Source organism: Glycine soja, chromosome 11 (genome assembly GCF_004193775.1).
Source record: "Glycine soja cultivar W05 chromosome 11, ASM419377v2, whole genome shotgun sequence".
In the NCBI taxonomy this organism is placed as follows: domain Eukaryota; kingdom Viridiplantae; phylum Streptophyta; class Magnoliopsida; order Fabales; family Fabaceae; genus Glycine; species Glycine soja.
In genome coordinates, this window is record NC_041012.1 from 31772022 (window position 1) to 31787836 (window position 15815).

Below are 15815 nucleotides of genomic sequence, written 5' to 3' on the forward strand. Positions count from 1 at the left end.
ACAAGAAGAGCTCTCATCTTCAATCGCCATAGCCTAAAATCATTTTGCCCTGTAAATTTTTCAACCTCATAGTTGGCCAAGTCCATTTCTTGAATTGAACTCAAAATTGTTCCACGCTCACTGCACCAATTTGTTGTGCCAAGATCAGATTTTTTACTTCACAAAAGAATGAGTTTCTTGTATGAACAAGAATAAGCAAAATACAAAAAAAATGAACCAAAAACTGGACAAAACTCAGCAGCCACTTTTATTCAATCCTGTAGTTTTTTTCCTCTGGTTACAAAAATCTCTCTTATGATCTAGGCAATGCAAGAAGAAGGAAATAGAAGCACTATTTCAAGCCTAACCAACTTAAAACTACCTAACTATTAAATTTTATAACAGAAAACAGAAAAATAACTAAGTTGGTAAAGTCTAAGAGAACTAACTAATGGTTGTTAATGAACCAACATATAACAGTAGGCTCTAGCTGAAGCCCCTTTTTGATTATGTAGACATCCAGCAGGCAAGATTTTTCTTTTGTTTTCTATTATGCATGTTTGTTTCCTCAAAAAAATGAAGTTTTGAACTAGTGCAGATCTTCTTTCTACTCTCTCTTAATTTGTTCTATTTTTGGGTTTTGTTTACTTATTGTTGTTGTTGTTGTTATTATTATTATTATTATTATTATTATTATTATTATTATTATTATGTAGGCTCTAACTGAAGGCCCTTTTTTACATTGTGGTGACGGGAGTTAACGTTGATATTTCTTATCTCTTAATTGCTTGTCTGGGTTTGTTTTTCTCTTCAATGTTATTATATTCTGTGGTATGAAATTTTGGGTATTCTTAGTTTACTTTCTTATCTATTGTGATTCATTTCATCTGAGTTCATGATGTTTGAAGTTAAAAAATTCTTAAAAGATACCAGTGTGTTTCATTTCTGATGATAAAAACTGCTAGAAAACCACCCAATTATTTACCTATACTAATTAAATTTATATTATGTTCTATGTAGGTTTGCTTTATTCCGCAGTTCAACGGATCAGAATCAAAAGATGATTATTTCAGTCTACGAAAATAGTTTCAAAAGATGCATGATTTAGTTGTCAAGTTGTGTAAATTTATTTTTAATAATGTGTATATTTAAAAAATTATATTGTAAGTTATATAATAATAGATAAATGAAATATTTAATGTTTTGGATAATCTTTTATTATTTATTTAGAGCTGAAAATTGATCCAATTCAAATTCAATTATTAGATTAGCTTAAAATTTGAAAATTTTATTATATTATTATTATTATTCAATTTTAGATAAACAGGGTAAGTAGTAGATAACCATAATTCAAGTATTTTATGTGTTGCACAATGTTGTTTAGGAAGTTGGCAATGAAGTATTAATCAAAGGAGAATGTGACTAACATATCATTGAAATCCCAATATAATATATATCTTTTGGCATTCATTGGAAGAGATAAGGACCCTAACTTCTACTCCAAGGAGACAGCAATCAACGAGTACACAAACATAACCTTTTTTTATTATTATAATCTGTAATACACTATTGTTCATGCATAACCAAAAGAATCGTATGATGCTGTTAAAAATTTGAGGCTAATTAATTTCTGTTTTTGATCAACAAATAAAAGGGCTATATTAATATAGAGTATGTTGCAAGGGGTACCATCCCATTTACATCAATTCTGAATTTTGCTAACTATTATCTAAACTTCAGTTAAGTATAATATTTTAGTTTACAATTTTAGGGCCTTAATTTTGTTTTTAGAGCTCATTGCTTTAGTCAATATTTCAACACTCATTGTCATACATAAATATTATAGTTATGTTCATCTGATTTTTTTTGTTTCCAATTTGTTCCTTAATATATGACGTAGTCATCTTGCAAGATCCATTTCCACTCTCTGATTCCAATGATCCTCCCCATGTAAGTGCAAAGTTTTATTCAGTTTTAGGTTCATAATTGTGGGCATTATCGCATGTTCAAGCCGCACCAATGCTAACTTTTAATCGGACTCAAAAGTTACTTCATATTTTATGCAACAATCCTTACCTGCAACAGACACCTCAAGGATTGAGTTCCCAGATTTCACCTGCTCAACTCTCATCTAACAAATTAGCAAAACAATATATACATTCTAAGGGGCCTGTTTTTACATTGTATGCCTGCCTATGCTTCATGAAAGCTTACCATATTTTGTGTCTTATGAATGTAGGATATATGTATTACTCCCTATTCTATATGTGAATTAGTATGTCACTGTTATGCAATTTAAGTTGCACATTGGATGGGTAGTCATGTTAATTATAGAACTTCATAGAAATGTACTGATGGTGTGTGAATCTTTATATTATCAATTAATAAATAAATAGATATTTCGCATTGTACATGCGCAAATATAATCAACAAATTGTCCTCATCAACAAATTGTGTTGTGTTTCAATCCCATAACTGTACATTAATTTAATACAATTTTAAATAAATAAATTTAAAGGCCATTTTTTTTATCATAAACATCATTTGGGTCTTTGTCATCATGAAGACTGCATATAATGTTTCAAAAGAAAGATTACCACAAGCTCTTGGAAAATAGCATTATATGCTTATTTATATATTGAATTTTTACAATCAAATGATTAATTATCCGTGGCATAAAATCGTTCAATAAAAAACATAAAAAAATATATATTGTGACATAGGGAACGGAAATAAAATTAAGCACACAAACAGAGTGAGAAAAAAAATTTACCAATGTTATCTTTTTATTTTTAAAAAATTTAGATAGAATAATTTTATCTTGACTATTTTATTTTTAAAAACTTATTTTAATGACAAATTCAATATTGATAAAGTGTACGATGACAAAATATAATCAATAAATTAAGCCCTATTTGCGAATTTATTGTAAATGAAAAACCATATTTGTGGATGCCACAACTACTCCTGCCATGCATAACTTATAAAACAATAGTTATAACAAATAATGAATTTATTATTATAATTTTTTTTTATCAAATTACAATATCATTTGTGTACATCTTATTCATTAATTAAATTATAGTTGAATAAAATAAAGTTATCAAATTTTATAAGCTATTTTTATTTATTTTTTAGCAAAAAAAAATTGGACCGCAACAATCCTATATTGTTGACATGTTGAATAAGGGTGAAATGAGAATTTCCAAGACTTAAAACAGAAAGAAAACAGCACAAAAATGCATTTTTATTAAGCAAAAAAATTGTTTTAAAAAATACAAAGAACAACAATTTTATGATAAATATTGGGTCTTCTTTTAGTTAAACACTGCATTTCCTTTTATACCCGCGTTGCAAAAAAAAGTTTCATGCTTGCTAAATAAATAATTTGGAATGACAATTTCACATTTGAAATGTGGAGTAATTATTGAAGACAAATATTGATATGTTCTAGCATTTTATTCTCTCTTTCAGCATTTCCTTATTAAGGGAAATACAAGAAGAAGAAAAAAATGAATGATTTTTTTCTTTTTTAAATTTTCAGTAGCCGAATAATTGAGTTATTGGGATTTAATTTTAAAGGTAATTATGAAGATGCAAGAAAATCTTTTTCAGATTGTTAGACAAAGACACCACCATTGAAGCATTGCATTCATTTAGTTATTTTCTTTTCTTCTCATTTTACCTTTTTTATTATCACTGCTTTATTTATTTTCTTTTTTAATATAATTCGATTTGTAACTGTATAAATGTTTTTGAAGTACTTTGAAATTTTGAAAATATATGAATATGTTTGTCATTTAATAACAAAAAAAGATATTTTTATCTGATTTTTTCAATGTCAGTATTTTATTGCTCCTATCTTTTAAAAAATGTTTAGTTATTCTGCATTCATTTGTATAGGTAGTGCAATTGACTCTTTAAAAAAAGTATGGGTTTTTCACTGGATGCCGTTTAAGGATAATGATATTTAGTTTTTAAATAATTTCATAGTTTTAGAGAAGATAAAATGATAAAGCTAGAGAAAAATGAAATTTTAAATAATCTGTTCAATATATTCTATGCAGTATTTTATAATCTATTTCTTGATTTTTTTGACATAATCATAGTTACTTTTAGGTGTTTGTGGATTATTTTTTCCCATTTAATGTTATTATATTCTCTGTTATGAAATTTTGGGTATTATATACAGAATATGGTTTAAATTATTTTCAACACACCCCTTCAATCTCAAAAGCTAGCTCAAAGGTTGCTCGTTACTTATATATTTTAACGTGGAATTACTTTTAACTGATATGGGACTTAAATTATTTCCAACACTCTTTTTATATATATATATAAAGGTTGAAGCCTCCTCAATGTAAATGTTTTTTTTTTCCACACGATTATTGAGAGATTCGGCTGTCATTCATTTTTTATCCAATGAATTAGAGAATTTTTTTTTCAATTAATTATTCAAACTATTTTCCGAAAACTACCCCCACTTACTTCATTTGTTTCCTAAAACTATCCTATCTACTTTCTTATATATATATATATAAAGATAAAGAAAAACATATATTAAACCACGTTATTTATATAAGATTAACTTTAAATTGATAGAAAATTAAGAATAAAATAATTATGTAACATAATGATAAAATAATTAAGGCAAAAAAATATATAGAACGTGTAATGATAAAAAAAAATGGAACCTAATGTACATTTAATTTGCTCCTCGTTTTCTTTTATTTTCTTCCAAAACTATCCATCATCTATTTTAAATCCCAAAAATACCTTCACCCTTCTCCTTTTATATATAAAGATAAAGATCCCATCCAATTATGTTTCAAATAACAGTGGTAGAAATTTATCTGCCAATTAACTGTAATAGAATATTTATTATATCATGTCGTATTTTTACTGTTTCCAATTAGCTTTGAGCCAATGACTATATGGAAGATTTGTAGCCATCGCCAGTCAAATTTTTGCAAGTCCAAGTTATACTCTTTCCTTCATAATTAATAACAGCCAGAAGGACAAGAAAGAACATAAGGTAAAACAACAAATATCTTATCCTAACTTTTTGGATGAGAAACTCTCCGATGAGGTAATCTTATTAATGGAGGTATTATAGGTCCTCATCTCGCTATCAAATTTATTCATGAAACAAAAAAGATCACTCTTGACAGAGAGAAATGGTTTTAATGGTGTAGTGCATAAATGACATGCATATTCTTTTTACACATACAATATAGCAAGTTAGCAAAGCTTAATTGAGTAATAATATAAATGTTTTACACTAAAGTAAAATTAAAAAAAAAAAAAAGAAACGTGAAAAGTATATTGAAATAGACATTGGTTTGGATTTTAATGAAACCTAAGAAAGAGTACGAGATAATTGGGCTTACAACAGTGACCCTTCACGTGGTTACACAGGATTTAATATATATATATATATTAACATGCGGCCGAGAAAGAACGAGATGAAAAAAAAAAAAAAACGTGGTACACTTGCTTGCATGAATAAATTAATTAACATGCGGCCGAGAAAGAATGAGATGAAGAAAAAAAAAACGTGGTACACTTACTTGCATGAATAAATTAACGTGCGGCCGAGAAAGAATGAGATGCAAAGTGAATTTATTTTTAAGATAGATTTGTTTTTAAACTAAAGAAATAATATTATACTACGAAAAATAAAATATACTACGAAAATTGAGGCACTCTGTGCCCTCAACGTTTTTTAAAATAAAATAATGAAAGACAGAACGCTAGATAAAAAAAATAAGAGCATGTAGTTATATTACGTCGATTAAAAGGTAAAATAGGTAGCTAAAATGTAGAGAGAATGGGTAAAACAGTTCATGTAGAATGGGTAAAAATAGGAGAATGAGTAAGATAAGTTATCACGTACAGTTGATGCGTCTAAAGAAAAGTGGAGATAAAACAATTTATCACCATTATATTATATATTGTTATAGATTTTAAGTTTTAATAAGCTAAAATATATTAACCTAAAAGAAATAAAGAGCAGAATATGAGAAATATGTTTCTATGAGTTTTCATGTAGAACATTGAGAGTCTTTAAATAGGGAAAGTACAGAAGTGAAAACCTCTAATAAATAGATATAAATTCAACAATAACATAAATTCTGCCAACAAAATCATTATATTTCAATTTAAATCAAGATTTAAAATATTATAATTATTCATTAAAAAAAAAAATCACCACTTCTCCAACACCCTTATAGCTAGCTAGATTTTGTTGGGAGTTCTCTCCCTGGCTAAACTGGCTTGTAAGCTCAAATTGCATATGGTCTAAAAAATATCACTATATCCATTTAGCTGGTTTAACTTGAATAAGTTCAGGTGTTTAATCCTCCCGTGGAGAAATCTCCACAAATTAATGGCCCAATTTTACTTCAAAAACAGGTTTAATCTAGGAAATATTTAACTTTCAGAACTTTAAATATGAGGCTTTCTTCATTCTGGAGCAATCTCCAAGCTTGTTAATTTTGGCCCGCTAAGCATCATTAACCGGCTGGACTAGGGAATTTTAATATAGTTAAGAAATTAATGCAATAGTAACATAATTTAATGACAAAAATTGCGTTTTCATCACTAATATCGGCTTAACAAAAATTTCAGTGACAAATTTTTAAAAAATATATGTAAATTGTTTAGCCATTAAAGTTAATATTTTTCTTATAATGTCAATGCTCCAGAATTTGTTGAAGGAGATTGTAAATCCAGTTATTTTTTCACTCTTTTTTGGGTACGAAAACTATAATTTTGCTGCTCATATAAGGGGCCTCAAGGGGCATGAGTACCTTCATGTGAATGGACAGCTGTCACACAGTGCATGCACCCGTTTAGTATGAATTCTTAACTTCCGGCGGGGAAAAAAATGTGCAGTTTTGTGATCGCAAACCTTTTCAATCCTTTGGTAATAGTAGTATATATTTTGTGGCCATGACAAAAACAAGTTTTATAAGAAGCTAGGCCAAACCTTAATAAAATTATTTACGGGAACTAAAACAAAAAGCTTTGGCAAGTAAAGGCTGTGCATGAATTGCAAAATGGACAACTTGTTTGGTCAGTTGGATAAATAATTAATTAATTAAGTCAGTTTCATAAGTGGGTAATTGAATCAGCTAAATAATGATATTAATCCAACTACATGAAAAGGCGTCAAGCCAATCCGGGCCTCTGTGAAAAGAAATAAAAAAAAAAAATCAACACATTGAACTCATTTATATACTTCACGTCCTATGCATATCCAAAAGAATTCAACCATATATACCCGTGTTTTTTGTGTGAAGCCTTTCTACGCGAAATCCCATCCCAAAAGAATTTAACGCGCATCAAAATAATGCATATCTTTCAGGTAATTCGCAAGCAAGTAGCTCTAGCTAACTCTATAAATATTCATCAAACTTGTTGGCACAAATCATCCACTTATTCTCTAAACCGTAGCCAAAGTAGTAATTCATCTTGCTTTTCCTTTTTACCTCAAAAACCCTGTTCCAAGCCATGGCTCACTCCCCTTTTCTTTTGTTGTCAAATCTTCAAGGCTTTTGGCCTTCTTTGCTTGCTATGATCGCTTGCTTTATCATTATGATCAAAGCCCTAAGAAACAACTTCATTGAGAACTATTCCAACAAGCAAAAACCAAAACTACCCCCAGGCCCGAAACCATGGCCTATAGTTGGAAACCTTCCCGAAATGCTTGCAAACAAACCTGCCCATAAGTGGATACACAATCTCATGAAAGAAATGAACACCGAAATTGCGTGTATCCGCTTAGGAAACGCCTATGTTATCCCTGTGACATGCCCCACCATTGCCAGTGAGTTCTTGAGAAAACAAGATGCAACTTTTGCATCAAGGTCACAAACTGTGTCCACTGATCTCATTAGTAATGGATATTCAACCGCCGTTTTTGGGCCCTTTGGAGCCCAATGGAAGAAAATGAAGAAAATTTTAACCAATAATTTGCTTTCCCCACACAAACACCTATGGCTGCATGGCCAAAGGACTGAAGAAGCAGACAACCTTATGTTTCACGTGTACAACAAGTGCAAAAATGTGAACGATGGTGTTGGTGGCCTTGTGAATATCAGAAGTGTTGCAAGGCATTATTGTGGTAACCTAACCAGGAAAATTATTTTCAATACAAGGTACTTTGGGAAGGGTAGAGAGGATGGAGGGCCAGGTTTTGAGGAAGTGGAACATGTTGATTCCATCTTCCATTTGCTCGAGTATGTTAATGCCTTTTCTGTTTCTGATTATATGCCATGCTTGAGGGGACTTGACTTGGATGGCCATGAAAAGAAGGTGAAGGAAGCTTTAAAGATCATCAAGAAGTATCATGATCCCATTGTTCAAGAGAGAATTAAACTGTGGAATGATGGATTAAAGGTTGATGAAGAAGACTGGCTTGATGTTCTGGTCTCCTTGAAAGATTCCAACAATAACCCATCATTGACATTGGAGGAGATCAATGCACAAATTATAGTAATATATTTTACTCCTCTCTTAGTTTGTTTTTCGTACTTATATTAACACTTGCACTCAAACACAAACCATATTCATGAGGATTTTTTTCTTCTAATAATCATATATGCATTTATTTTTTCTTCCATATCATTTTCACCTCATTTTTTTTCTCATATATCATTTTTTAAGTGGAAAGACAAGGGGAAGATCCAAAACATGCATGAAGAAAATATTAATTATATGGTTTAAGATTATCGGGTGTCCATGATCTTTGTCAAATTTTATAAGACACATAGCAAAGTTTTATTCATTTTTTAGTAAATTAAAAAATTTAACTATATGTGTCACGTATAAATTGGTTGAGACCATAGATACATGATGGACCCGTATCATACAATAATTAGTTTCTCCAAAACAAATTATTTTAATCCATTTCATGTTTTGTCAAAAAAAAAAAGTTCCATTTCATGCATGTTTGAAAACATAAAAATTTGAAATCAGCAATTAAACTGATCAAATAAAACTCCTTGTAGGAATTGATGATTGCAACAATTGACAATCCATCAAATGCTTTTGAATGGGCACTTGCTGAAATGATAAACCAACCGGAGTTACTCCACCGAGCCGTTGAAGAATTGGATAGTGTGGTAGGAAAAGAGAGACTGGTCCAAGAATCAGATATACCTAAACTCAACTATGTGAAGGCTTGTGCAAGGGAAGCTTTTCGCCTTCATCCCATTTCACCTTTTATTCCTCCCCATGTCTCTATGAGTGACACAATGGTGGCAAATTACTTCATCCCTAAGGGTAGCCATGTAATGCTAAGCAGACAAGAGCTTGGGAGGAACCCAAAAGTGTGGAATGAAACCTACAAGTTCAAACCTGAACGCCACCTCAAGAGTGATGGGTCTGATGTGGATTTGACAGAACCAAATTTGAAGTTCATATCATTTAGCACAGGAAGGCGTGGCTGTCCCGGAGTGATGCTTGGCACCACAATGACAGTGATGCTATTTGCTAGATTACTCCATGGCTTCACTTGGACTGCACCACCTAATGTTTCATCAATCAACCTTGCTGAGTCCAACGATGATATCCTTCTTGCAGAACCACTTGTGGCAGTGGCTAAGCCAAGATTAGCATCAGAGCTATACCAACTTTAAACTAAGTATTAATGAAGATTTAATTTACCTAGCTAGGCAACACAATATATATGAACATGAAGCAACATATGCTCCATCAAATAATGCAAGTGATTATCCACCAAATAAAGTGTCAAATGTAAAATGTAAACGATTGTCGTTTCGTGTGAAAAAATGCTCAAATTATTGCTCAAGATGATGGTGTAATGCAATTAAAATGTGCTTAAATTTTTCTTTAGGCTATTTGATGTATTAACTCAGTGTTGCATGTATAAAATTGATCAATTAAAATTTATAAATTAGCTTAATTATATTTTTTTTATTGTAGATAATTTTGTTTAAGTTAAATATGACTATTATGGATAATACAGTTCTCTTTTTAAGTATTTAACACATAGACATACTCAAGTACTACCATTAAGTTGATTGTGCAAGATATTAATAACTTAAAAATATTATTTTGTGTCTTTTAATCAAAATAAATGAAAATAATTTTGATTTTTAATTTTAGAATGATAAATGCATGTCAACACTCACTGTCGTCTAGGTAATTAAAAATAAAGTTAAAAAATAGCAAAAAATAATAATAATATGAGATAAAATAGAAACGAAACGTGAGAACACTATAGTCTAAGTAAATTAAAATATAGAGAAAAAGAAAAGAAAGGAAAGGAGACAATTTTTTTAATAGAAGAGCTTGTTTTTATGTTGAAAACCTTGAAAATTAAAGGGAATATTGTATTGATCTTGAGATATAATAATTGTTTTTTTTAAGTGTTCTTTGCATTGTTGAAAAGCTTCATATATAGGCTTCTTAATCATGATAGAGCAGTGGTTAATTATGTTGAATATCATGGAAAGACAATATGGTTCCTTGAGTTATTTGTTCATTTGAGATATTCTTTGTATTGTTGGAAAACTTGAAAAAGAAAACTATAACTCATTCATATATTTCAAAAACCAAAATCAACTTCTATCTAGATGATCGAAAATCAACACTAAATATCATTTAATCTTGCTAAAAGCTGAAGTTTCATATTCTTTCCCTCTTTCCTTTCCTCCACTTGAAAAAGTCCCACATTTGGATAAGATAATCTCATGCATCATCTCTTTTGAGAATGAGACCACCAACCCATAGTGACATTAACTTTTTAGATAATTTATATTGTTCTTTCATGATTACTTAATTAATATTTTTTAAATTAATAATTTTTCTCCTTTCATTTAAATGCTTCTCACCTAATTGCTAGTCGTATTCTCCAATCTTAATAGTAAGAGAAATAGAGTCTGACTCATTAATTTCTAACATTCATTATTTTTGGGCTAAAAAATTGTTGCTTAATTAAGGAATTTGTAGGAAAAAATAATTAATAAGTGATAATTGAAAAATTCTCTTATAAAAAGAGTCAAATAATTTTCTGAAAATTATCTTATATAAGGACAAAGGAAGTACAACAACAACTAATAGTGATATCATAATCTTCATATAAGAGGAGAGATTATAAATTACATCAATATAACAATCATCAATTATTATATAATCAATAAAATGTGTTTTATTGATTTAATTATTAATTACTTTATAATGATATATTAAATTTTGTAAAAAAAAATAGACACCTATAAGTATATAATTAAAGTGTTGTTATTTTATGTATTAAAAAACTTTATATGTTGCTAATTTCAATATATATTAATATAAAATTTTGTAGATATGATTTATATGTTAAAGCTTTCTTTTTTTGGTCTTAGATAAGAGATCATGGGTGTCCTACAATCAAATAGGTAGAGACTACGATGATAATAACATTGAAGCTCAAGGATGGACACAAGGACTAAGAGGACCTATGACCAGAGCTAGAGTCAAAAAGGTAGAGAAGACCCCACAACAAGTAGTAGTAACAAATCTTGAAGTTATACCTATAGTGAAGGAAATTGATCCAAAATTATTTCAGTACATGATTATTATTGAAGACCCATGAGCTGGGGAGTGTTATTGCTGACTTTCTTCTTTTATTAGACTTAAATAAAGTTATAATTCTTTTATTTTCATTTTTAGAATATTGTGATTGATAACCTTGGTATCTGTTCATTTGCACCACAAGGAATTAAAGCCTTCATAATTGTAATTAATGATGCATTTAGAATAATTAAAGGTTTGTTGTCTATATGTACACGAAATTGCAATGGAATGACATACTTGAATTTTTAGAAAAAAAATATTTATGTATTGTGAGAGTACTCTCTAGGTTTCAGGATAAATCCATTTGGACTCATAAGGGGTTGTCCATCACCCTTGTGTCTTCCTTGGGCTTATCTTCCATTACTGAAAGTGGCACCTTGCACTTTTCATCAAGCGATCCGTAATCAGAACCATATCATTTGACATCAGAGCTTTGACTCTTGATACATGTTCCATCTATTCTTTTTGTTTGTTTATCTTTTTGTTTTTCATTTTTCGTTGTTCTTTTGTCTCTTGTCTCTATATTTCTATGCTACGGGTTTTATATATATATATATATATATATATATATATATATATATATATATATATATATATATATATATATATATATATAATGCTTCTATTTTAGTGTTCTAGTTCTATAAACACAAATCAAAATTAAAAAAAATCGGGTGATTGGTGATTGAATCTTAAATCCTAATTTTCACCTAGTTAGAAGCATTTCAGTATTTTTCTAGGGCTCCCTTGTTCAATTTTGAGCGTTTTGATATATTATGGGTTTCAATTGGATGTACCAATCAAAAGTTATAGTCGTTTGATGTTTATAGGGTCAATTAATTTTTTTTTTGTTTTTCCATGTCTTCATTATCAACTATGTGTCTGTTGGATTGTTCTTGATGTGTCCAATATGATTTTTTCCAAAAACTAAAGAAGATATTAGAATGGTAAAAGGCAAGAGTGCAATACATATATTTTAAAAGCCATATTGAGTGCAAAAACACGAATGCAACCATCCGATCGAGTGTAAACATGTAAGCAAAGTAATGAGGATCATTTCTGTTAACCTTGATAAATTCTATTTGTGTTTTGAAATATGGAAGGAACAGGTGGTGATGACCCTCTTCATTTGATGGAACTCAGAAGTTGTTAATTGAAGCCATGGCTAAATAGATGCAAAGGATGACGAGACAAATTAATGAGGAGCTTTATGGTAGGATTGAAGGAATAGAAAATCAATTGAATCATGATGCTGGAGGTCCTAATATCGATAGGAGGTGGCAAGCCAGGAGAGGGAGAAGAGTTGAAGTAGGAGGACTAAGACAAAATAGAGTTAAATGAGTCAGACTAATTGTTCTCCCATATAAAGGTAGGAGTGATCTGGACACATATTTGGAGTAAGAACTGAAGATTGAACATGTGTTTTCTTGTCATGATTATACTGAGGAGCAGAAAATCCAATTGACAGTAGCTGAATTCTTAGACCATGCCTTCATATGTTGGAATATATAAGAGGGAAAGGCTTAGAGATGAGGAACCGGAGGTTAATACTTGGATTGAAAAAAGGAGAGTTATGAGAAGGAGATATGTGCCAACTAGCTATAGTAGGACTTTGCGTCTGAAACTCCAGAAGTTGTCCCAAGGCAATATATGAGTGTTGAAGAGAGCTATCAAAAGATGGAAATGGTAGTGATTAGAGCCAACATAGATGAAGATGATGAGGCAACAATGGCTCATTTTTTGAGTGGACTGAACCCTGATATCAGAGATGTTGTGGACCTGCAAGAGTATGTGGAGTTAGAAGATTTTTTGCACAAGGTAGTGCAGGCTGAATAATAGCTCAAGAGGAAGTGAGCTGTGAGGAGGAATTCTTCAAGTTCTCACAATCTAAATAGGAAGGACAAGCCCAAGAGGGAGGGAGGATCTTCAACCGATCAAGGGAAATCACTAGTGAAGCCTAATACATCAGCTTCAAGCACTGGAACCAGCAACATCAAATGTTTCAAATGCTTGGGTAGAGGACACATTGCATTTGAATGTCCAACCATAAGGACCGACCGTGCTCATGAAGGAAGATAGGGATATCACCAGTGAATCCTCAGCCAATGAAGGATAACAAGATGAATAGATAGAAGAGGAAGCATTAGAGGGTGGTTTACTGATGGTTAGGAGGTTGATTGGAAGCCAGATGTAGTCCCTAGAGCAGACCCAAAGAGAAAACATTTTTCACACTAGGTGTTCAATCAATGGGAAGTTGTGCTCTTTGATATTTGATGGTGGAAGATGCACTAATATGGTCAATTCCATATTGGTATCCAAATTATTCATGGAGACTATGCCACATCCTAAGCCATACAAACTTCAATGGCTTAGTGAAGATGGAGAGATGACGATGAGCTAGCAAGTTAAGGTGTTCCTCTTAATTGGAAGATTGGATAGGGTGTTGTGTGACATGGTTCCAATGGAGGTAAGCCATATCCTCTTAGGAAGATCATGGCACTATGACACCAAAGTAATACATGATGGATTCACAAACAAAATTTCTTTCAGGCATAATGAACAAAAAATTGTTCTCAAACCATTATCTCCTAGAAAGGTGTGTGAGGACCAAATAAAATTGAGAGAAAAAAAGAGTGAAACAGAAAAGAGAGAAGAGTGAAACACAAAAAAAAGGAGTGGAAAGAATAAGAGTGATACACTTGTGGGAAGAAGTGAAACACTTTAGAGAAAAATGAGTTGTTTAGCAAAAGGGAGTGAGCTGGGAAGGATGCTGTTTGTTGAGAAACCACTTTACTTGTTGTACTGCAAAAACACTTTTTGTGTTGCTAATAACTGAAATAAAACTGTTGCCCATGCTAGTGTTGAATTTCTTTTGTAGGAATATAAGGATGTATTTCCAAAGGAGGTTCCAAATGGATTGCTACACCTTTGAGGAGAATTAAGCATCACATTGATCTTATTTCTGGAGCTTCATTGCCCAACTGGCCTGCATATAGAAGTAATCCCAAGAGACCAAACAGATCCAAAGGCAAGTTGAAAAATTGATGAGTCAAGGATGGGTGCGAGAGAGCATGAGCCTATGTGTTGTTCCGATGATTTTGGTCCTAAAAAGGATGGGACTTGGAAGAAGTACACTGAGTGCAGGCCTATCAATAACATCATGGTCAAGTATAGATACCACATTCCCAAGTTAAATGATTTGTTGGATGAGTTGCATGATGCTTGCATATTTTCTATGATTAACTTGAAAAATGGGTACCATGAAATTAGGATAAGGGAAGGGGATGAATAGAAAATTGCCTTTAAAACTAAATATGGTTTATATGGGTGGTTGGTGATGCCCTTTGGACTAACTAATGCCCCAAGCACTTTTATGAGGTTGATGAACCATGTCTTAAGGGAATTTTTAGGCAAGTTTGTTGTGGTGTATTTTGTTGATATTTTGATTCATAGCACTGATCTTGATTTGCATATTGCACATTTGAGTGTTGTAATGAATCTGCTTAAAGAAGAAAAATTATTTTCTAATTTTGAAAAATGTACCTTTAGCACTGATCATGTTGTATTTTTTGGGATTTGTTGTTAGTGCTAAAGGGGCACAACTAGATGAGGAAAAGGTTAAGGTTATTGAAGAGTGGCCTATGCCTAAGACTATGAGTGAAGTAAGGAGCTTTCATGGTTTGGCTAGTTTCTATAAGAGGTTTGTTAGGGACTTTAGTACCTTGGTTGCACCTCTTAACGAGAAAGTTAAAAAAACATGTTGGATTTAAATAGGGGTGAAAAAAACAAGAAAAGGTGTTTGCTGAACTTAAGTGTAAATTAACTGATGCCCTTATTTTTGCATTACCAAATTTTAAAAAATCTTTTGAAATTGAATGTGATGCATCTAATGGGATATTGGGGTTGTTTTAATGCAAGAAAGCTATTCAATTGCTTATTTTAGTGAGAAGTTAAATAGGGATGCCCTAAACTATCCCACTTATGATAAGGAATTGTATACCTTGGTGCATGCTTTGAAAACTTGGCAGCACTATCTTTTGCCAAATGAATTTGTAATTGACAATGATCTTGAATCCCTAAAATACTTGAAAGAACAAGACAAGCTGAACAAAAGGCTTGCCAAATGGGTTGTGTTCCTAGAAAAATTGCCATACATCATAAAACATAAAAGGGAAAAGGGAACATTGTGCTGATGCATTATCTAGAAGGCATGCATTATTGTCTACTCTTGAAACTAAAATATTTGGACT

General features: G+C 31.2%; 1 protein-coding gene across 1 annotated transcript; it reads left to right on the forward strand.

Annotated features, from left to right (window-relative positions):
- Window positions 1–7402: 7402 nt before the first annotated feature.
- Window positions 7403–9796, forward strand: LOC114375397 (isoleucine N-monooxygenase 2-like). Its single transcript, XM_028333169.1, has 2 exons — window positions 7403–8478; window positions 8994–9796. Exons 1-2 carry the CDS (start codon window positions 7495–7497, stop codon window positions 9621–9623), a joined length of 1614 nt encoding a protein of 537 aa, XP_028188970.1. The 5' UTR covers window positions 7403–7494; the 3' UTR covers window positions 9624–9796.
- Window positions 9797–15815: the final 6019 nt, after the last annotated feature.